We start from the raw sequence: 22,997 nt of genomic DNA, 5'->3' as shown, positions 1-22,997 counted from the left end.
AAACTTCTCGTTGTGCCGTTAAATATAACTTTTAGTCTGGCTGGATTAAGTAAGAAGACTGTTGCACCGATCTTTTCAAATGGGGAAAAGAGTTGCATGGGCAAACTCGACCGTTGCATGGGCATAATCGGGTCTGCTAAAGAAAGCATATCCTTTGTATTGTCTTTTTCTGGTCGGTCTTGCCAAGTCAAAGATTGCTTCCCGTAAAAGAAAGTTACCGAAATTGACAAGCATTGCTCTGGGATATTGCTCTGATCCTTGTGACCTTTTGTTGATGGTAAAGGGAAAGCGGTGGACTCGCTGGATCTCCTTCTCCCAATCCCATGAAGCAAGCTCGGGAAATGAGTCTTTGAACATGGATAGCATATAACTCCTTGGATCGTTCCCCTCCACTCCCTCGGGGATCCCCAGTATGCGTAGATTGTTGCGGCGAGCCCGGTTTTCATGATCCTCTACCTTCATCATTAGATCACGAATAATCCCCTCTTGTGATTGACCTTGTTTCTGCAGAGCCAGGACGTCGGTTTCAAGATTCTCGGTGCGTTGTTCGACCGAAGCCATTCTATCTGAAATTTCCAAACATGTTTGGCCTACTTTACTGATTGCCCTTTGGAGTTTCTTGTTGTCAGATTTAACATCTAGTTGAAACTTCTTTATTGAATTAAATACGTCTACCAGGGATGGTTCACTTACCACCATATCATCGCCTATTAATTTTGGTTTAACTTTTGAGTGCAACTTGGTCGTAGCGTATGGGGAAGTGTTCCTGTGTTTTTGATCAGACCGATAGAATAGGTCTACGTTACTTCCTTGGTCGGTAGTATCTTCGTCCAACAATTTGTTTTGTCTCCTTTGTCTTCTTTTTTTTCTTTCTTGTTTTTTTTTAGCACTATTATCTTTAAGAGAGTTATTGTTTTTTCTGGAGCTAGAGTTGGAATCAGATAAATCAATGGAGTCTGTGTGGATTTCTTCGTATCGTAATCCTTGAGGTTCACTCGAAGTTGACATCACTGTCTCATAGATTTCAGACTCTGATATTGATTCAGGCTCAGATTCCGGGTCCGTTCCCTGCTTATTTGTATTAGAGATGTTTGGGTTTGGCTTGGGATTTAGGTTTTAGTCTCTTGCATCTTCAATGTGTGCTGAGCTGTTTGTCACTATACTGCTCGCGTTTATTGTTAATAATGCGTCGGGGGCGCAATAATCGGCTGACGAGTCACCTTCTTCATCGACTTGTTTACCCTCTTCAAAGGTTTCTGATTTATCTTTAGGATCTGAGAGTCTGACACTCGTAGTACAATTTGGGGTGCACGAAGATCCATTCTTGATACCCACCTCTGAAGTGCCATGATGCTCGCTCAAATTGTCTATATGAGTTTTAGGTATAATGCTTTCGTTGATTTCCATTTCCACCAGGTTCTGCTGATTGGCGGGCTCTTTGGAAACTGGACAGAAGATTGTTGAAATCCGCGGCTGGGAATCCTGTGGCAACCCACTTGACTTAGCAGCCGATTTTAGATTTTTGATTGCCGGCAATCGCTTTCCTTTTTTTGCCTGTAATTCTAGTTTGGCCTGCGTCTGTTGGATCTCCGAACCATTTTCCTGCTCGTTGTCTTTGTTTTTGCCTTTTTCTTTTTCTTTGCCTCTTTCTCTGGCTTTTTCTTTTTCTTTATCTTTCGGTCTGTCTTTCGGTCGGTCTTTCTCTTTCTCTTTCTCTTTTTCCTTAGTTTTTTCCCGGTTTTTGTCTTTTTCTTCTTTACTTTTTGCTCCCCTGGTCTCGACCCGCCGTACCATATTTCCCTGGCCTTGTATTTCGGCCTCCTCCAGAATCTCCTGCGTGTTTACTTCCTGCTGTAAACTAGTTGTATCTTTGTCTTTAGCATTCAGCTCGTGATATTGATTCTGTTTACTCGAACCAGATCCGCTGATCGACCCTTCGCCATGTAGCGTGCCAGCGGTTGCCATATTAAACACTTGATTGAGCCCCTGCCCCCCCCTTTTTTTTGATTGTGCTTATGCTTAGGTTGCACCGGAAAAATGAGAGCAATTGTTACAACAGCCGCTGAATATTTAGAACACCAGGGAATAATGGAAAAATTACGTATCATAATGTTCTATATTATTAAATTAAAAAAAAAATGTTGAATTAACCTTGTTCTTCCTTTTTTTCTTCCACATAATCTATAGACTTAGGTCAAATAAGCATTCACAGGGGTTGTCTACAACTACCGCACCTATTTCCTAATGAACCAAAGGTCGACCAAGGTGGTTTTGTGGGTCGCTTGGGTAATAGGTGGAAATGATGATTCTCATAGGTTTAGTGCATAGAGAATCGTGATTTTATCAGGTGGGAATCTGTGGATGTCGTAGGCATTAGCTTATGTGAATCATATCTATTGAAATGTAAGCATGGCTGGTCGTATTGCATATCCCACTGACTACCTTCACAATTTAGTAATTTGTGGAGTAGTATAAGGGGCTAATAGGGCAGCTTGAAGTGAGAATATTTTATCTGTGCATTGGCTTTTTTTGTGAGCTTTGGGTTTCCTATTGCAATCACTAACAATCAATATTTATCTTTTTGTCTTGACACCTAGACTGTTTTCCATCTTCCAGTATCTTCAGTGGCTAGAGCTTTGTCAGCAACACACAGTTGGCACATAATTTCAAAACAGTATCTACTTGTTCCATAACCATCTTCTTTCTTGTATTGCAGCCACCATCTAAGCTTTCTTGACAGTGGTAGTTTATCTTTCTTCAGTTCCTTCAGTGATGTTTGCTTCTCTAAATTCCGTCATGATGTAGTCGGATTCTGTAACATATAGCTGCTCCCTTCATTCACCACATTAAATTCTCCAAGCCCAGCCTTCTTCACATGATTACTCTTCAGTGCATGGATAGATCATTCCTTTGTACCCTCTATTCAAGGAGTGAACAGTGTCCTGTTTTCATAGGTGCTCTTTTACATCTAACCCTGTGACCTGCCTTTCATTAACTTTGTTTTCAGTAAAGTGCCCATCTTTTTCTGGAGAGTTACTTGTGGTTTTTCTTTTAATCTTAGTTGCAGCACACACTATATTTAGAGATCCTAAATCAGTGTCTGAGGGATTATTTACTGAAGTTTTTTCCTGGTGTGAAACTGCCTTGAGTCTTAAGCCATGACAAACTTCTTGCGTAAGAACCCGTTATTAAAGCTAAAACAGTATTATGACATTGTTGAAAGTCTGAGAACATGTTTTGTATATATTTTCTAGGTTGCAAACTACGGTATGGGAGGTCAGTACGAGCCACATTTCGACTTTTCAAGGGTAAGGAACATTCCAAAATGATGATTGTTGATTTCTAATATGTCTACCTAAATATATGGTTAAATATGACAAGTAACTCTGAATTAGTTCATTGACTCAATTGGTATCTAGTATCTGCCATAACATTAGTACCAGGCTGGGTATGAAAGTACAATTTATTGCCTACAATAATACAGAGTTACACATGGATGGTAATATAAATCATGTGTGCAGTCTAACTGTGATTACTAGCTTACGTAGTCACTCTTTTATCACAGTGTTTTATATGGTTGTCAATAATGTTCATGCCATCTAGGGGCCTGATTCGCGAAGGGAAACTTAGACTTAGGTCTAAGTGTATTACTTTTTGTTATTTACAAAGGTAAGTTACTAACAGTAACTTTACTACTAGTACGTTTCCTAGTAGTAATGTTTCTAGTAGTATGTATACAATTGGTCAATTTTCTAGTAATAACTTACATTTATGAATACCAAAAAGTAGTAAACTTAGACTTAGGTCTTCTTTTGCCTTTGTGAATCGGGCCCTAAGAGAGCTTATCACTGTTTCTTGCAACATTTGTTTATTGGATTTTATAGAATGTATACAGTACAAAGGCTTGTAAAATGATACCAGTAATGGGTAAAAAGACCCTTGACTTACATAGGGATCTGTAATGCAAAATAGTTTCACAATTGTACCATGAACGCCATAACCAGAGAAAGCGGCCAACTACGAGGACAATAATCAGACATCCCAGCAGAGGCACATGTAGCTGAGCAATTGGATGGCCAGGAAAAAACAGGGATGGCACCCAAGTGAGGGTTATCGACCCAAAAACTGGATAAATGGTAAGATAGGTGTAGGAGAAGGGTGGGCGGGAGTGAGTGGGTGGGGGTGCGGGTAAACATATGGATCCAATACAGGGGCAAGGGAGAACATTCACTCCGTAATACAACTATACCAAGGAAAAGGGCTTTGAACAACTGGTATAGCCAGAGGCAGAAGGGCTGTTAGGCTATTAGAACATTCACCCACTGAGGAAATGTTCTAAATTAAAAAAGGGGAAACAGATAGACAAAAATTAGAATGATGGAGCAAAGGCTTATACCAGCCATTATAACCCCTGAGGTCTTTCATTGTCCTCAAAGGAGCTCCCAACCTTTCAGTGTTCTAATAGCTTAGAAAATTCCTTCCTCTGGGCACCAATGTTAAATGAGATCACAGGGATGAAGATCGGATAGCATCAGTGATCCAAATAGTCCAGTTTGTACACAACCGCATGACAGCGAAATTCAGGCACAAATGTAGCCTAAATGCCTTATTTTCTGCACTGAGGAAACAACCCTTCTAGCTTTCTGCTCACATGGAAGATAAGATGTTCGTGTTTTGTTTCCCAGCAAATAGATTTCTGTTTTGGCCATGTTGAAGCACAACCAGCTTTCTGGCTTTAAACAGTAGAGAATTAAAAATTGTACTTCACTTTTTTAGTAGCCACATGCATGTATTTGGATTTCCACCCTCCAACAAAAATGTATATTGTGAGGAAGCTCACTACTTTTTCCATATTTTCACAGTTTCCAGTTGCAACATTAAAACATTGAGGTCTAACAGAAAACAGCACAATTATAATGTGAGATTACTCCTTTACCTTGTTATAATTTCTTTGCATCTGCTCTGCAATAGAAAACTCTCTGGAATGGAATGGAATGGAAGCAGATTTGTAGAGCACGTGGTTATCCGGAGGCGTCCCAGCGCTGTAGAACCAAAGTTTGCCAAGGGGGAGATGCTAAATCACGGGCCCTGGGGGAAGAGGAAAGTTTTGAGAAGCTTCCGAAACTTAAGATGACCGGGTTCTCTCTGGGGTGCATCTAATGATCAGTCACTAACCATGACCTCACTGTCTTTGCCTAGTTACAAGTGCTGTTGATTTCTTAAGCTCTTATTTGGCTTTAGGATGCAACACTAGACCTTTTCAATTGGGGATAATGCCCTGAAACACATTGACATTTGGGACACTTTCATCTAAATGATTAGGTATGTTCACAACGCATTAGCCTTAATATTACATTGGTGCACTAGTTTTAAATTTAAGATATCTAATTTCTGAGCATTAAACATCTGCTCATGGTCTGAACTTAGTAAATACGTGCTAATAATAATTGAAAATTGGAACTTAAGAGAATTTGCTGCATCAAATTCTTAAGTGTCTCTATGCTGTACCTGCTGTTGGAATATACAGAAGGAGTGTTCGTATCATTATTTGACCTGCAACTGCGCCTTCTGCCTGAGAAACCGTTGATTTGATTTTCAGTTTTCTTTGCTGATTGCGAAGAATTACATTATTTAATGACTATTTGCATTTTCCCTTCTTTGATTGCATGTACCTCCCCACAAGATCTGAATCAGAAAGAAAGTCACTCAGAATAAATTACTACATTGTTTTGCTGTGTCGATGTAAGGCATTTCAAACAAGCAATTTGGTCCTTTGTTACGCAATGTATTGCTTTATGTTTATTTACACTGTGATGTAAATGTTTTAAGTGAAGAATATATTAGTAGATTGCTTTCTTCTAAAAGACAAGGGCTTATTTTGGAACAACATTATGTCTAATAATAAGAGTATATTTGAGGAAGAGCCCTGCGTTTGTATTAAATTCAAATCACTATGACTGTTAATAGGATGAATTTTTACTGTGTCAACTGTGTCAGGTCTTTAATATTTTAACATGCTGAAGTTACTTCTTAATTGCTCAATTCAAATACAGTCCCAATGTGATGTTCACTGTGTGTTCTTTTGTGTGTAAGATCCAAAGAGGACATTGAAATCCAGAGATGGGTTGAAACTCTCTCTATAATTCTGTAGCAGTACCTTGCTTGGACCATCTTTCCTTGCTTGGTCATTATGTCTTTCCTTATTTGTTTCCTGTGATTTAGTAAAGAGCGCGTCTTCTGGCTGAAGTACTTTCTTCCTGTGATGACTTAACACTGTAGAAATATCTCTCGCTAGAGGTGACTGGTTCCTTCCACCGTCAGGTTAAGTTATTATGATATTGTTATCATAATACTTCTTAAAGCAGCAGATCATCATGAGTATTTTTCTTTTTGGGGTGTGGCAGGATTAAATTAAATTAATGGATCAGAGATAGTTTATCAATGTGGGAAATTAAAGAATCTTAGAATCCTTTAAAAAGTTATAAGGCAAACCAAAGTACAGATTTAGTCTCTCAACAGTCTGTCCATTAGCTTTAGTCTTTTTCGACTTGAAATATTGAATTAGTATTACTTTCTGTACTGTTGTTTATTGCTCAGCCTCTGATTCCTAAGTAAGGTCCCCCTCTCTCGCTCGGTTTCACATTTTCTCTTTCTCATCTGCCTGAGTTCCTTTATTTCACACTGTCTTCCATATTCTCCCCTGCACTCTTGCACAATTTCTTACGATCATATCTGGTAATTGTCCTGTACTCCTCTTGTGAATTGCATTATCACTGGTTACATGAAACTGGAGAATTTAAAAAAGCAAATGAAATGTCAGCGTTCAAATTATAGAAGTTGCTTAAAAACTTACTAGCAAATTTCTCACTTTTACTGGCGTCTTTTTAGTTCAAATAGAACAGGTAGGCTACTCTGTCCTTAATGTAATACTTGGGCTTGCATTGAGAGTCTTATGTCTAATATTGTGATAGTTACCTGGACTATATTGGCCCATACTTAAAAAAAGGAAATTATTTAATTTCCTGCCAGGATGAACTGCTGCTTTAAGATGGAACTCTACTCTATTTGAAACACCCCAACAGTATGCTGGCATGTGGATGTACAGTCTGCTTCTCCCTCTAATTGATTACTGCATACTGGAAACCCTACAGTATTTGCCAACTACTATTCCCCGGCAACAGGGCATGATCCCTGCACGTCTTTGCCTGCTTTACTTGGTTTAAAGGTGTAATCTCACATATTTTTCTCTACCTAAACTTCTAATATGGCTTTTGATTGTTTTAAATTTAAGGGCCCTATAATGACTTTGTGCAGTAAAAAATGAAACCAAAAAAAGATTGGCTGAGATCTGTAATCCTTGTGCGAATTCAGGTTAAAGTTGTTATCTGTTACAGCGTCCCTTTGACCAGAACCTCAAAACGGATGGGAATAGGCTAGCAACGTATCTTAACTATGTAAGTACCTTTGTGTCCTTTACTCTATGCTTCAGTCTGTCACTCTTACATTTGATTTTATAGAAAGAGGAACCTGATGCTTTCAAGCGTTTAGGGACTGGAAATCGTGTGGCAACTTTTTTAAACTACGTAAGTATTTTTCCCTCGAGGGTGAGATCAAATTACATCCATGCAACTCATAATCCCTGAGCCATGTGGAGGATACAGGACGCCAGCTCTGCCTTGTTTTTCTTTCTGTTGCCAACTTTGAATGCCTGCTGTGATCCAATTCATTGAGGACTTGGAACTTGGAACAGTAGGAATAGATTCCTTGGAAACACGAGGGGGCAGGGGAGTTGGTGGCTAGGTTGATGGAATATATAGACAATGTTGTATACTATCTTGAATGGACTTTTCTTTCAGTACTTTAGGTGGGGAGTCTGCCTTTTAATTGTAAGGTAATAGAGAAGGTAGGAGTCTGTATTCTCCACATGGTGTATAGGATTTTCAGAGCCCTCATTTTATAAAGAAACAATGTCTTCTTTATCGCTCTGTTCATTGTTTGAGCATAGACTGCATGTTTGTTTCTGATTATTTTTTTTGTCTGCCTGCCCACCTTCATTTACCCATTTGTAAATTATTTTACTTTTATGTAATGTTTCTTCTTTTTCTACCCGACTTTACTTTATATTCTCCTATCAACTAGTGGTGGATCTACGATTTGTCTGAGAAGTTTGTTGAAAACAAAGAAAGCCTGATGAATGTCAACTTGAGGCTGTATCCATATTCAATCAGTTTTGCAGTATGATCCTACCCGCAACTTTGTGGTGTCCTTTTTTTCTGTGCCCTTTTTAGATTTTCTTTTTCTGATATTGCTGCCAGTGTCTTGTTCAGCTCTGATGGGCATCAAGAAAGTCATGACCAAAGAGGAATCTTGTGGTGACTTGATCTCTGGATAAAGGAAGATTTCTAAATTTCAAATTGAGAAATTGTGATTGCGTAGGACAGCATAAATAGGCAGGAAAGAGGCATGATGTCTTTATCAATTGTCTCCGTTTTGAACTCAAAGATATAAATTGCACACCCTAATGACCATTCCAGCTAAATAAGTCCCGTGCCAAAGTGACAATGGCTACTCCCACAAACCTGTGTTAGAAGAGTTAGTCACTGTCCTGTAATGAAGGAAACACCAAGCTGAGTATTCAAATGAGTAATATGCGGACTGCCTTTCCTAGGAGTGCTCCAAAGAAATATTCATGCCATTTCTTACCTGAATTTGAGGAAGAGGCACTGTGTTATTCCTTCCCCAAATAGAAAAATCCTACGCCTAAAATATTGTACCTATAAAGTGCACATGGGAACCTGACAGAAGTGTATAAGCCTGAACCCAGGCCTAAATAGATAAAAGAAAATATTTTTCCATTGTGCCGTAAAAGATCTGTGACACATCCAGAAAGCAAAAGGCCCAAAGCCAATGCTACAGAAAGATCCATCAGTACCTACCACAATTTTGGTGCAGCTGTTCGAAACTAAGTCGATTTCAGTGCAGAAAGCAGACTGAGCCGTATACAGCCATGGTGCCAAATTCCACTGTTGGGATTTTGTAGCAAAAGGATTTTCGCTTTGGTGGGGCACATTGTTGTTGAGTCAAGCGACAATATTTTAAATAAATGATTTCGCAGATTGTCGGAAGAGACAGAGCTAATTTATCATGATGATGATACAATATGTCATAGTATATTACTGGGTAGGACACACCAAAGTGTTGGTCAACTTCAGCCCTATTCACCATAGGAGGAAGGAGTTATTTGGAGAATCACCCCCCACCAGCTGGGTTAGTTGTTTTGCATTGCTGGATCCGAAAAGAACAGCTCAAACCATTGATAGGGAATTTCAAAAGCTAGAGAAAGCAACAAGGTTTTGTAAGGGAGACTCCATAATAGACCCCAACAGTAAACATCACCAGTGTATTTCAGATAATCTGCAAATGCCATTTTCCTGATGCTTAAAATGTGCAAAATGTGAGAACAGTGACAATCCGACCTGAAGCAAAATATACACACACCTAACAGGACGCACAATATATCCTACCTTACTGATATTAACATTTTCCCCACTGATGAAAGAGGAATCTAGAAACACGTGTCTGGGGATACACTTGAAAAGAATACTGGTACTGGCCAACAAACTGTGAGAACTGTGTGTGAAGCGAGCAACATTGAACCACATCGACCATGATTCATGAGGTAATTCAGCTGTTTCGTGTCAGCAGGGTGCTCCAAATCCCTTTGACTGTTTAAGATGGCTCCCGTGGGCCGTGAGCTGACGAGCTCTGTGAGCACCTGCGCGCTGAGAGTGGCACTAACCCTGAGGAAACTGCGGCAGCACGTCCAGCGACCTATGAACATTTTCCCCACTGATGAAAGAGGAATCTAGAAACACGTGTCTGGGGATACACTTGAAAAGAATACTGGTACTGGCACTGGCCAACAAACTGTGAGAACTGTGTGTGAAGCGAGCAACATTGAACCACATCGACCATGATTCCTGTGGTAATTCAGCTGTGACGTGTCAGCAGGGTGCTCCAAATCCCTTTGACTACCTTACTGATACAAGAAATCAAAAAGGGGGGGGAATGGACACTTGTAACCGCGTTACCTTGGTTATACTTAAAAAACCCTCCTAAACACTGTGATTTAGTTGTTAAGGGCGGTATATCTTTTTCTCCGCCCGACACACGCGTTATGGCATAGTCATAGGGTTAGTTAAATGTGCAGTATGCCCACCTCAACCTGAGGTAACCTCTGGTCCAGCGCGGTAGTGTCCAGAGAGAGTAAGGTGCCCACAAAAAGTTTAAAAAGAACAAGCTAACATCAAATAGGAATTTTAATACAAGTAAGATGTTGCTTGTCAATAAAATAGATAGGGTATACCAAAAGACCGAGTTACTAGGTCCTGTTATACCACTTGGAAAAATCAGTCAACATGTTTCTGCTCCTCCTCGCCCAGCCGGGTCTGTAGAGCATTCGTCAGGACGTTTAAAAAAGGTTTTAGTGCTTACACTATTTGTGCAGTGCTTACTGTGGGTATTTTGTTCACCACTTGTCTATTGTTTGAGGTTTCATTGTACCTAGAATACACAAAAAAGAACTTGTAGGCAAAACAGACATACATTATATAATCTTATCAAGAAAAAACGTTGTACCTATAATTTAGGGAACTTGGTGAAGTGATTATGCACTATAGCTACTCTGGGAGCTAGTTGTAAGGAGTGTCATTGTGTTAGCTTCGAAGGGGATATCAGTAGTATTCACAGTTATTTCTGGTGGTGTTATGTTTGCGGGAGGTAGGACTATGTGAACAGTTGAAGTCCACGTTGGTATTGTGGTTGGCCGTCTGGTATAGCAATTTTATATTACCTCTACTGCTCAATTGTATCACTCAGTTCTTTACCAAACGGCAGTGGGGACTAATCATAATAAAATTCATAATAGAACATGCCCTTGTCTTTATGCATTTATTTAAAAACATAGTCGGTGACCCTGCATATATATATCTGTAACACGTTCTTGACCTTGGTTCCATATATAGACCTCAACTCACCGGCTCTTTCTCTAGACTGAGTTCGCTGTCATTTTCTGGAATTAAGTTAAATTAGGTGTCTAGGTACAACCTGCTATGCGTTACGTTCGTAGCGACTGTACGAATTGCTAGCTATAAGTGTTCCAACTTCGCATCTTTAACATAATAGAATAACATTGGTGCAATTTACCTCACATATTTATCGACCAGTCGTCAGTGGGGCATTGATATTTTTATATATCGCAGGCTGGGGGAACAGAATTATAATTGGTCAGCCTAGAAACAATATTGCAAGCGTCTGTAAATTATAAATCTACGGTCGCGTTTTGCACTCACCCGCAGTATGGAGACTCTCCGTTGTTTGTGCTGGCTCTGCCCCGGAAACGGAAACTACGTTCCGGAGGGCTTTTTCAATGATTTTCACTATCGAAATCAAGATAGGACTTACTGCGTTCTTCAGATGTATCAAGAAACTTTATTTAAACCACTTCGAACGTTCTTGTAGTCATTCTGCATTAACTTTGTTCTTTTCGATGTGGAAATAACTCTATGTTGAGCGTGTTTCAAAATTGCTGTTAACATTGTCCCTAAACTGGTATTCTTCTCTGAAATCCTTTTCATGTGTACCATCGTTAAATAACTTCTGTATACATGTGGTTTTCTACATTTGCCCCGACTCATAGTCTCTGTGTATGTCAATAAATGTTACTTTATGAATTTTTCTGATCTTATGTTCATTTTGGACCTCATTGCTGAAGGTGATTTTTATCTTGTATCACAATGTACCATCGTGAAGTGCGGTAATTACAACCCTGATATAATATATGCATATAGGTGTATTGTGCTTGTTCAATTCAAAGTAAGACGGAGACACTAGGTTGTTCAATGATCGTCAGTCTTCCTATATCAGCTTGTTGTTGTTCTTAAATAGAGATCAGAATTCTTGTATTTTCATATCAGAACTCAAATAGAATATAGGCCAAAATATTTATGGCATCCTCGGTAAATCATTTAGAGAACTGGTGCCATGGTGCATTATCATTCAGGCCGTTGATGTTCGTGGCCAGGCGGTCCACCCACCTTTGTTCTTTCTCAAAAAGGAGGGTTTCAGAGTTATGGCTCTTGTTTGTGAGCATCTCAATCACTGTCCATCGTAAGTCTTCCGGATTGTGATTCAGTTCAATAAAGTGGGAACATAACTTAGTCGTGTTCTTCTTGTTTCTTATGTTGCTTTTATGTTCCCCAATCCGTATTTTGACCTTTCTGGTCGTCATCCCGATGTACTTTTTTTCACACGGACATGTCACTAAATAAATAACGTGTTTTGAGTTACAATTTGTGTGCTGTTTATATGTCCATGTGAAAGTTTCAGTTAGTTTAAGTATTTTGCTAACTGTTGTCAATTTGCAGACCAAACACGTGCCACATGGGTAGTGGCCTGTAATTGGAGCCATTTCTAGATTCCTCATTGTTGTTATTGATCGGCGTTGTTGAGGTCTAGTATGTACCAACATATCTCTTATGTTATGTGTTCGCTTATTGGCAAATCTTGGTTTTGGCCAATCGAATTTGCCCGATGTTAAGATGCGCCAGTTTCTTTTCACAATTTTCTGAACTTCATAAGTGGCGGGGCTGAAAGTTGTGACGCATGTCATCAGGTCTGGAGTTGGTTCTTTTACTGTGGTTTTCAGAAGACATTCCCTGGGTTGGTGTTTAGCTCTTTTGCGGCATTTCAAAATTGTCTTCATTGGATAATTCCTCCTTAACAGTTTATTACTCAGTTCCTTAGCCTGTGCGGTGTAGGTGTTGATCTGGCTGCAGTTCCGTTTCAGTCTCAAGAACTGGCTATACGGCAGATTGTCCCGCAGTGGTTTAGGATGGAAACTATTATAGGTAAAAGACTATTCTTAGAGGTAGGTTTTGAATAGGTCTTAGTTTCCAGTTTACCTCTTTCCACGAAGATGGTAATATCGAGGAAGTCCAGGTTTTTTTCACTTGATGTAAAGGTAAACTTTAGACATTTGTCTTGTCTGTTGAGCCACTCAATAAATAGATCCAAATTGTTGTCATTTCTCCATAGCATTATCACATCATCAATATATCGTTTCCAGAACAATATATTGGTGACGAAAGGGTTGGTATTATTCAGTACATATCTGAACTCAAAATCGCTGACATATAATCCCGCTACTGAAGGGGCAAAAGCACTCCCCATGGAGGTACCATGGCATTGAATATATAGAGTTCCATTATATTAAAAAAAAGATTCTGTGAGTGCTAAACGGCAGCATTCCAGTACAAGGTGTCTGATACTTCCAATCGGTCATAAATAGGATGTTCTCTAGTGTTTGTAACGTCTCTTCTTGTGGTAAGCTGGTATAAATGGACTCCACATCTAGTCCCACTAGTAGTGTGGTGCCCTCTTCACAAATCATGTCTGTTAAAGAGTTGAGTAAGTCCCGAGTGTCCTTTAGATAGGTTGGTGTCTTTTGTACAATGGGTTTGAGGAATTGGTCAGCGAATTTCGACAAAGGTTCTAAAACTGATCCTATGCCCAAAACTATTGGGCGTCCAGGTGGCGGGGATCTGTTCTTATGGGTTTTGGGCAAGGAATTGTGGTAAATAAATAAATAATACCCTATTTTTGACTAGACATATATCATAACAGATAGCTCAATAAATAAGAGTCAAGGTTCGAGGTAGTAGGAGTTTTTTGCAGGTTTAATACAGCATAAGGACAGGAACAGGACAACCTGCATAGGAATAGGATGACAGGGCCCAGCAGCTGCTGGGGCTGGGTCTGGGATGAGCGCGCTCACTTTTAATAACAATACATGAGCATATATACATAACGCAAACACATAGCATTACATTGCAGTAGGCGTAGCAGTGGGTGGAGCAGAAGGCGTGACGCGTAGCAGTCGCGAAAGATAAGAGTAAAAAGAAGGTGTAACTCAGACATGTGATGCAAACGTAACAGAATATGTCATGAATGGGCGGAAACATAGGAGGGGGCTACCTAAGGAGCCGGGGCCTCTAACCTGGTGGTGCGCGCAAACTGGCAATGACGTGTTACGAGGAGAAGCTGGGGGCTATGAACTCTGTGCTAGGAGCAGAGACTAAAGTCTGGAGGGTCGGAGCGACATGTACCTAAACCCTATCTAGTATCTGATGTTTAGGGAACATGTTGATATAAACTAGAAGTCATGAGGGGAAAAGCTAACTGACTCTAAGACTGGAGCATGCATTTATTCTACATATAGTGCGTGATGAAGAATATTAAATGACCATTAAATACAGTATTTCTCTTAACATGGAGCCGCATAGGCTAGACAATGACGGAAACTATTGATGTAGTTCAGTAGCTTAGGAATGCAGAGAAGGAGGACTAAACTGATAGCTGGAATCATAACATAGTCTTGGCAGACTCAGAGGCAGAGCCAAGCTGCACCGGGCACTGCGAGGCAGGAAGTAAGTGAAAGGTCGAGGATACAGGTGGGGGCTGGATCGCTCCTCAGCGAGGGTTCAGGAGACAGGAGCTGAATCTGATGTCCGGGCCCTGTTGAGGCCTGGAAACGGGGACTTTATAATGAAATAACGTGCACACTGAGAAACGTGGCAACATTACTTTACATAGGCCTGATACTCATATTACTCATGGGGACTGGGAAATGACATACCAGAGGTGGACACAACTATAATTGCGTCTTGAATCGGACATGGGGAATAACATACGCATATTGATCATGCACACATAACATATGATGGATGACACGTAGGGACACAGAACATGACAAAATTTACTTTTCCACATTCCCTCCTTGTCACTACGTTTCCATCAGGAAACATCAATATTCATGATACCATCTATCATTTCATACAGTACCATTTGTTCATCTCGAATTGTCTTGGAACGGGATTTAGAACGGGGCTTGGGACTAGGAATACAAGTGGTAGCACACATGCCGCAAATCGCAGGGCCACATTGTATACAGAGGCAGCAGCTGAATATGATCGCTACTGCGATACCTAGAAAGGACAGGACTTTCCATCCCCAGGCGGAAATTATATTCCAGAACCAACCGGACCATGTCCAGGTGCCTGGATCTTGGTGTAACAGATGGGCAATTTTATGAAGTCTGGTTATAGCTGAATAAACAGATGGCGCGTTATTTGGAATGAAAATGCAACAACTGGATCCGATGACTCTACAGGCCCCGCCCCTATCGGCCAGTATGACGTCAAGGACGAGACGATTCTGGAGCACAACAATTCTCATAAAGGATTGCTCTTCGGTTAAGTTACCTAGAGCGGAGGCAGTCTCATCTACTACAACTTCAAGGGTTCTTGTTAACCTACGAATTAGCTTACTGTTTACAACTGTACCTAAATAAGGGAACACACCTTTATCAATATCAATGAATTGCTCTGCAGCAGTTTCAGTATAATCGACAATCGGGAGGTTTCTCTTGTGTCTAGTATGTACTAGGAAGGAATTCCTATGGTAGTCAGGTGGGGCTAGGAAAACAGGTGGCAGTAGGAAGGCAATGTAACAGGTTCCCTCCCAATCGAGGGGCAGACGAACATATGCGGTTTGACCACAAACAAAATAAGAATGACGTGAAGCTTTAAAAATAGATTTCCCACTGTCACTATACTGGATAATAGTAGTACAATCACTATGTCCTACGTGTACAGAACCATAATTACGGACACATAATTCGCCTTTGACTGGTAATACTGAAATAGCAGGTGAGTCTGGAGTAGTATCAGACTGAACATTCAGGACCATAAAATTCGACGAATAATTACCTAAATTGTACACTTCATTTTCTAGATCTAAACCTGTTCTGTGGGGGAAACCTTGCTTGTCTGGGAAACATGTGCTGTTAAGAAAAGACATATCTGTTAAGGATGACGTTAGCGTGGACCATGCTCCACACGAACCATTATGTGAAAAAGGATAAGGAAAAAGTGGCAGAACTCCCTTTGACGTCTGGAAAGGGGGGAGTCGACCACACACCCAACAATTAGTGGCATTGCTGGCCTGGTGTGAGTAATGTAACATGCGGATAAATGTATTGTTACGCATAGCGAGGCGGTATGAATATTCGTGAGGAGGCAGATCACTAAACGTGTGCTCTACTGTAACATTAGAAGGCTTATTTACATGAGGAACTGGAAAACACAGGAAAAATGCGTAACTAGTGCAGGAAATCAAAAGGCTGAGAAATAATATGAAACTTAGAAAAACGATACATCGGATTGAGTTTTGACTGACTCTCTCACTATGGGGGTCTATTTTATACATGTCAGAAACAGTCTAACCGTTTCACCTAGGGGAGGACTTATACAATCAAACTGACTGACTTATTTTACTAGACCTTAGCTTTTGCTTATACTCCTGCTGCGGAGTTTTCTCTAACAGGGGAGGGGTTGTGTCAATGTCATTTGCGGGACAGTCCTTAGGAACAATGTTTTGACAAGTCTTGATATCCTGGGAAATGTTCTTGGAGACCGGTTTCAATCCGTAGAATTTCTTGACGTGCGAAAGGTGCACCCAGCCGCGGCGTCCTTCCAATTTCACAGCTGTACGGGTGGTGAGGAGGACCTGACGGGGCTCCTTCCAACGTGGCTCCAGCGGACTTGATCTGTCGAAGTTACGTACGAGCACCATCGAACCTGGAACGATTTCATGCGGTGCCACCTCGGTATTGTCTGGAAATGTGGCGGCAACCTGTGAACGACATGAGTTGAGGGCAGACATCAAGGAAGCTAGGTAATCTGTCAGCATATTACATGAAACATCAGTAATACTTCGGGGTCTAGGAGTACCCCACATGTTAGGGGGGCGGCCGAATACGACCTCATACGGGGACAGACCTGATCTGGAATGTGCGACCATGCGCATATAAAACAAAGCAACTGGCAGAGCTACTAGCCAGTCCACACCCTTATCTTTACATATTTTGGCAATTCGGATTTTCAGAGTCTGATTATGTCTCTCGACTAGACCGGCTGCTTCAGGATGGCGTACACAATGAAACTTCCACTGGTACCCTAACAACAGGGAAACGTGCTTCATCAACTCAGATGAGAATGGCTGACCGTTATCAGAATATACGACTCTAGGGAGTCCATATCGAGGGAAAAACTCACGAACCAACTGCTTGGCAGTGGTCGCGGCTGTGTAATCTGGGACTGGATATGCTTCTGTCCATCTGGACAAAGCGCATACAACTACAAGAACATACTTGAAACCTCGACATCGCTCCCTCTGAATATAATCCATCTGGAGGACCTCAAAAGGGTGGTCAGGAGGCTGGAAACCACCTTGTTCCACCGGGACACTTTTACCTGGATTAAACTGACAACATATCATACAGGTACGGACTTTCTGCTTGGCTGCAGCTCGTAAATGCTTGTTGAACCAAATGTTCTGGATACTGTCTAACATAGCTTTTTCTCCTAAATGTGCTGGACTATGTGCGGTATTAATGATGACTTGAACCATAGAGTCGGGGAGAAACCATGCGGTCCTACCCTTCGTCACCCATCCTTGATCTGTCTGGACCCCTCCTTGTTCAGACCACTTCTTGGTTTCATCGGGAGTAGCATGTAACTGGATATCTATGACATCTTGAGTAGGGTCCTTAACTGTCATACATGTAGTCAGATCTGGAGTGTGTGTCATGTTTAACTGGACTGTCTAGAGTCTGTGCTGTAAGCTTGGCTGTGCGATCTGCTAGATCATTACCTTGAGAAATAATGTCAGTGACTTTCGTATGTGCTTTGCATTTCATGATAGCGATAGATGTCGGTAAATGTATTGCATCTAACAGAGCTTGGATAAGGAAACCATGCTGAATCTTGGTTCCATGAGAAGTCATGAAACCTCTCTCCTGCCAGAGCACTCCAAAGTCGTGTACAACTCCAAATGCGTAACGTGAATCTGTGTAAACATTAACTTTCAGGTTCTTGGCGTGTATACAGGCTTGTGTCAGAGCAACTAGCTCTGCTGCTTGAGCGGACAGGGTATCAATACGGTGTGTTTCAATAACTTCGGTGTCAGTAGTCACTGCATACGCGGCGACTAGTTCTCCTGTACTAGTTCTCATACATGAACCATCCACATAAAGTGTCAGGTCAGGATCTGGTAACGGAATGTCTGTCAGGTCTTGTCTTGGCTTTGTCGTAATGTTGACTACTTCCACACAGTCGTGTGCGGCAGGATTTGAACTAACTGATGGTAACAGTGTAGCAGGATTCAGGATGTTGCAGCGTCTAATATCTATGTGTGGCTGGAACAGTGTCAATTCATAACCTGTTAAACGTGCAATTGTCAAGTGCTGTGTTTGTGTTCGGTTTAAAAGAACTTCCACGGAGTGTGGGACTTGTACTGTCAAGGAGTGTCCTAAAACTATGGAATCACTTTGTCTGATAGCTAGTGCTGTGGCTGCAACTGACTTGAGGCACGCAGGCAGAGCCTGGGCTACAGGATCTAGTGTGCTCGAAAAAATAAGCACAGGGCTTGTATTGTCCTGCTTGATCTTGTGTAAGAACAGATAATGCTGTACCTTCACGTTCAGTAACGAAAAGTGTAAAAGGCTTACTGTAGTTCGGTGTAGCTAGAACTGGAGCTTGGCATAAAGCTTTCTTTAACTCGTTGAAACTAAGTGTATGTTCAGATGTCCAAGGGAGGACAGTCGATACGGCTGCCTCCTGTGTCGTTAACTGTATCAGTGGCTTGGCTAGAAATGCATACTGGGGAATCCATTGTCTACAATAAGAAGTAAGGCCGATAAAGGCACGTACCTCCTTCTGGGTCCTGGGCTGAGGAAGACTCACTATTAACTGGATACGGTCTGGTGTCAACTGCCTACCCCTCTTGGACAGTAAGTGTCCTAAGTAGACCACTTGCTGGACACAGAATTGAAGCTTCGAAGGGGACACCTTGTGCCCCATCTCGGCTAGAAAATACAGAACCGTCAGGGATGCTCGCTCGCAAGCACGTTCAGAACGGGCTGTGATCAGTAGATCATCGACATACTGGAGCAGGGCAGTGTCAGTTGGCATGTGAATATTATCTAGTTGTCTCTTAAGTGCTTGACTGTAAATACTAGGGCTTTCTGTGAAACCTTGAGGAGCTCGTGTAAACATATAGCTCCTTCCATTTAAACAAAATCCGAAAAGAAACTGGCTGTCTGGATGGATGGGAACACTAAAAAATGCGTTCTTGAGGTCTATGACAGTGAAGAACGTGGCTTCGGAATCAATAGCAGTTAACAGGGAAGAGATATCTGGGACAACTGGGTACTGCGGAATAATACATTTATTAAGTTCCCGTAAATCAATCACTAATCGATATACTGGGGGTGCATTTGGATCAGTACGTTTCATGACTGGAATGATCGGAGAGTTACATACATTGGAGTCAGTTTCTACAACTACTCCTTGAGCCATGAGCTCGTCTATAATTTTGGATAAGGCTGCTACAGCCTCAGGTGGCAATCTATACTGCCTGATTCGTGGTAACACTACACCTGGTTTGAGAGTCACACGATGGGGTGTGATTTGCATGTAACCTACATCAGTTGGACCTTGCGCCCATAAATGCTGCGGAACTTTAGACAGTCTGGAATCAAAATCTCGTAATACATAGTGACCCTTAAAGTCACGTAGGAACAATCGTATTCCCTCTGGGGAACAACATATAACTGCACCTAACTCTTTCAGTGTTTTAATGCCTAATAGATTTTCTGGACATGACTTAGTAAGTAACAGATCAGTAGTGCGGGACAATGGACCTACTTCTAGAGTGACTGGCTTTGAAATCTCATTAACGATAGGCTTTCCTGAAAATCCAAGGGAAACATTTCTTGAGCCTGAGAGCGGAGCCCCTGGAACTTCGGCATGACTAATTGTGGTCCTACTTGCCCCTGTATCAATCAAAAACTTTCTGTCTTTCCCTAATACTTGACTGTGAACATAGGGACCTTCTTGATCTACAGGTATCTCGATGAGAGGCAAGCCTACCTCCCTCTCTAGGCTGTTTCATGAATATGGCTGGTACTCTGGATACTCAGACTGTGCATACTGGTACATCTGCGATGTAACATGCTGTGTTGCAGCAATAGGCTGCGGTACTGTAACTGTCTGTTGTGCATTCTGTGGCTGAGGAATCTGTGAAACTTGTTCCTGTCTAGGCGGACGTGGTCTTTCTTTAGTCTTACCAGTAGCTATGTTGTGTTTCAGAACTGCACACTCATTTATAAAATGACCTGGCTGTTTACAATAATTGCAGTTCCCTTTAACGGGAGCTGCAGGATGACTGGCTTGATTCGGACCCCTCTTCTGACTGTCTTGAGGAACAGATTGTGCAACTAGTACTTTCATTTTCGTGTCTTTCATACGTTTTCTCTCGTGTTCTTGCTCTTCCCTGATTCTATTCTGGTGGTACTGGAGCATCTGGAGCATCTGGGACGGAGTATTTGCTTGCCAGGTACTTTCGACTTTCAGAACTCGGTTTTTAATTGGTGGACTTGAATTCTCGACTAATTTGGTAACGAAAAGGTGAGGGTATGACTCACTACTTGTCTTGAGACCACTGTTGATACTAAAGCACTTTTCAAACCTAGAATAAAAATCACTAATATCTTCATCTTGTTTCTGTTTACAGGCTGAGATTGCATCCCAGTCTTCTTTTCTCGTTGTTAATAATCTGGGTAAAACTTGAATTAATAATTCTGGTAATTCTTTACATTTCTCTCCAAGACCAGTACCTGGTACACGTATCTTATCTTCTGCTTCTAGGACTGCCCAATCTATCTTTTTCTCTCCCACCTCCCATTCTTTTTCCTTTAGCTTTTCATACACCCCTGCGGGCAGCAGAACCTTTAACATTTTAATGATATCTGGGTAAGTGTATTCTCCCATACGGAGCATGTCTTTTAATTCTCTATGGAACCCTGCTGGATCTTTGTCATGACAGGGAATTAATTTCTTCATTTCGAGGAGTTCCATCTTTGTGATCGGAGTGTATACAAACACTCGCTGCATTTCGCCACCCTCTCCTCTGACTGGGTGGACTTCTCGTAACGGATTCTGTCTGTCTATGTAGAATGATTTACTTTCTGGGGGTGAGACATGAACAAAATGCGGGTTCAAGAATGTTCTATATTTGTGGCGTTGTTCTAGAATGACACTAATTAAATCGGTACCTAGACCTCTCCATTTGTACTGGAGTAACTCGTTCAGGATATCATGTAACGGGCCTGGATCAGAATGTTGACCCTCATACAGAGTAATGAGGTGCTGAATCATATACATACCCACCAGTCGCTGCTCGGCTGGGGGCATTTTCAGAAACATTTGTGCCACTATTTCGTCTGGAAAAGTGGTAGAATCAGTAATCCATCTGACTGCTGATCGGACTAGTTCCTGTTCATGCATAGTACTTAACTCACTATAACCGATTCGTGATTTCAGAATGTGATCGGTAGCTTGAAATACTTGTTCTAGGGAACCTTGTTCTGGTGCTGAATGATGGAAAGTAGACTTGGGTTCTAGACGTAAATGGCGATCTGGAAATCTAGGTTTTCCTACATACGCTATTCTGGCAGTATTCTCATCGTCTTCCTCTTCAGGATCAGAGGTACTTTCTTTCTCGCTTACTTGTGCGGCTTTACGCTGTTCGTGTATCTTTATTATCTCTCTACGGATTTTCTTGTACATACTTTCCATGGCACCAATGGTATTGTGCTTTCCTTCGGCTATATTATCACTCCATTTTGTTAGAGTTTTCATTTCTTCCGGGTCTTTAGACGGGTAATCCTGTTCTCTTATTAGACAGTTAATTAAGAACTTTAATATCATGCGCTGAATCTCGGCTTTCCTTTGAGACATGGCATCACTAATACTTTGTGGGTCATCCCCTGTACGGATGAAACGATATATCCTGTCTAGATCTTCTTTCATATTCGGCAGGGTGACTAGATACTCGGTCACTCTCCTTACGCGTACGGAATATAAAACCATATTAAACTCGCCTGGAACTGGGTCATAGACACATTCGCCAAGGGTTTGCCTAATCTCTGCAACAGACTTATTACTTTTAGGAGTACGCTGTGATGCTTGAGCATGTAATTCGAGTGCTGATAAACGCTTGTATGGCGGCGGGGTTTGAGGAAGACCTCCTCCTGCGGCCCCTAAACTAGAATCATCAACTGATGCTTTCCGTCCTGGCAGGGTCGGTAATTGTAACGTGGGCTGGACTTGTATGGCGGGCTGACCCGGGGGGGCTGTTAAGGGCACCCCGGTGTCTGGAGGAGCAGGAATTACCTGATTTACAGGGACTGGCGGAGCGCGAACAGGATTTGCATATTCGGGGACTGTGTCGTCCAGATAGGACGAAATAAAAATATCAGCTGCGGTCGGTTTGTGACGTAGCTTGGTCGGAACTAATGGTGGCGGGAAATTACTGGATGCCTCTGGGGTCGCTTTTGGCAAGCCTTCGGCAAGAAGAGGATACATACCCTTAATGAGGGCATTCCTCTGTCTGTCTGATTGCTCAGTTCTAACTTGTTCACCTATCTCGATTAATTCTCTTTCTTGGGCTCGTTCTTGGGATTCTCTACTTAGTTCTGACTTTCTGATTTCTTTTTCGGTTCTTTTATGAGCTTCTTTACGCCATAACTCGATGGCGTCTTTCTGTGATTGTCTGGCTTTCTTTTTCCATAATGCTTCCTCTACTCGCATGATGCATTCGGCATCCCATGTACCCGATACGGGCCATCTATTCTTTTCTTCTAACTGTTTGGTATACTCTACCCATAAATCTAGATACAATATGGCGCTTATGCCATGCTTCTGATACATAAAGTGACCTGGACTGTCCCTGGGCGGGACGGGAACTGCTGCTTCCAGCAGACCCTTTCTAGTTTTTAACTGACGTAACTTGGAAAATATGGGCATGACTGAACT

General features: G+C 41.6%; 1 protein-coding gene across 4 annotated transcripts in view; it reads left to right on the top strand.

Annotated features, from left to right (window-relative positions):
• The window catches only part of P4HA2 (prolyl 4-hydroxylase subunit alpha 2), a 285,306-nt gene that overhangs the window by 228,986 nt on the left and 33,323 nt on the right, over positions 1-22,997 (top strand). For 2 of the 4 annotated variants that reach the window (XM_078653103.1, XM_078653104.1), the window contains 2 exons: positions 3,255-3,308; positions 7,395-7,454. In XM_078653103.1, the coding sequence (XP_078509229.1) occupies positions 3,255-3,308; positions 7,395-7,454 (114 nt within the window). Of the gene's footprint in view, positions 1-3,254; positions 3,309-7,394; positions 7,455-7,517; positions 7,584-22,997 lie in introns of all 4 variants that reach the window. The other 2 variants (XM_078653102.1, XM_078653101.1) reach the window with 1 other exon arrangement.

The sequence above is a fragment of the Lissotriton helveticus genome, chromosome 7 (genome assembly GCF_964261635.1).
Source record: "Lissotriton helveticus chromosome 7, aLisHel1.1, whole genome shotgun sequence".
Classification (NCBI taxonomy): Eukaryota; Metazoa; Chordata; class Amphibia; order Caudata; family Salamandridae; genus Lissotriton; species Lissotriton helveticus.
This window is presented reverse-complemented; position numbering and strand designations above follow the sequence as displayed.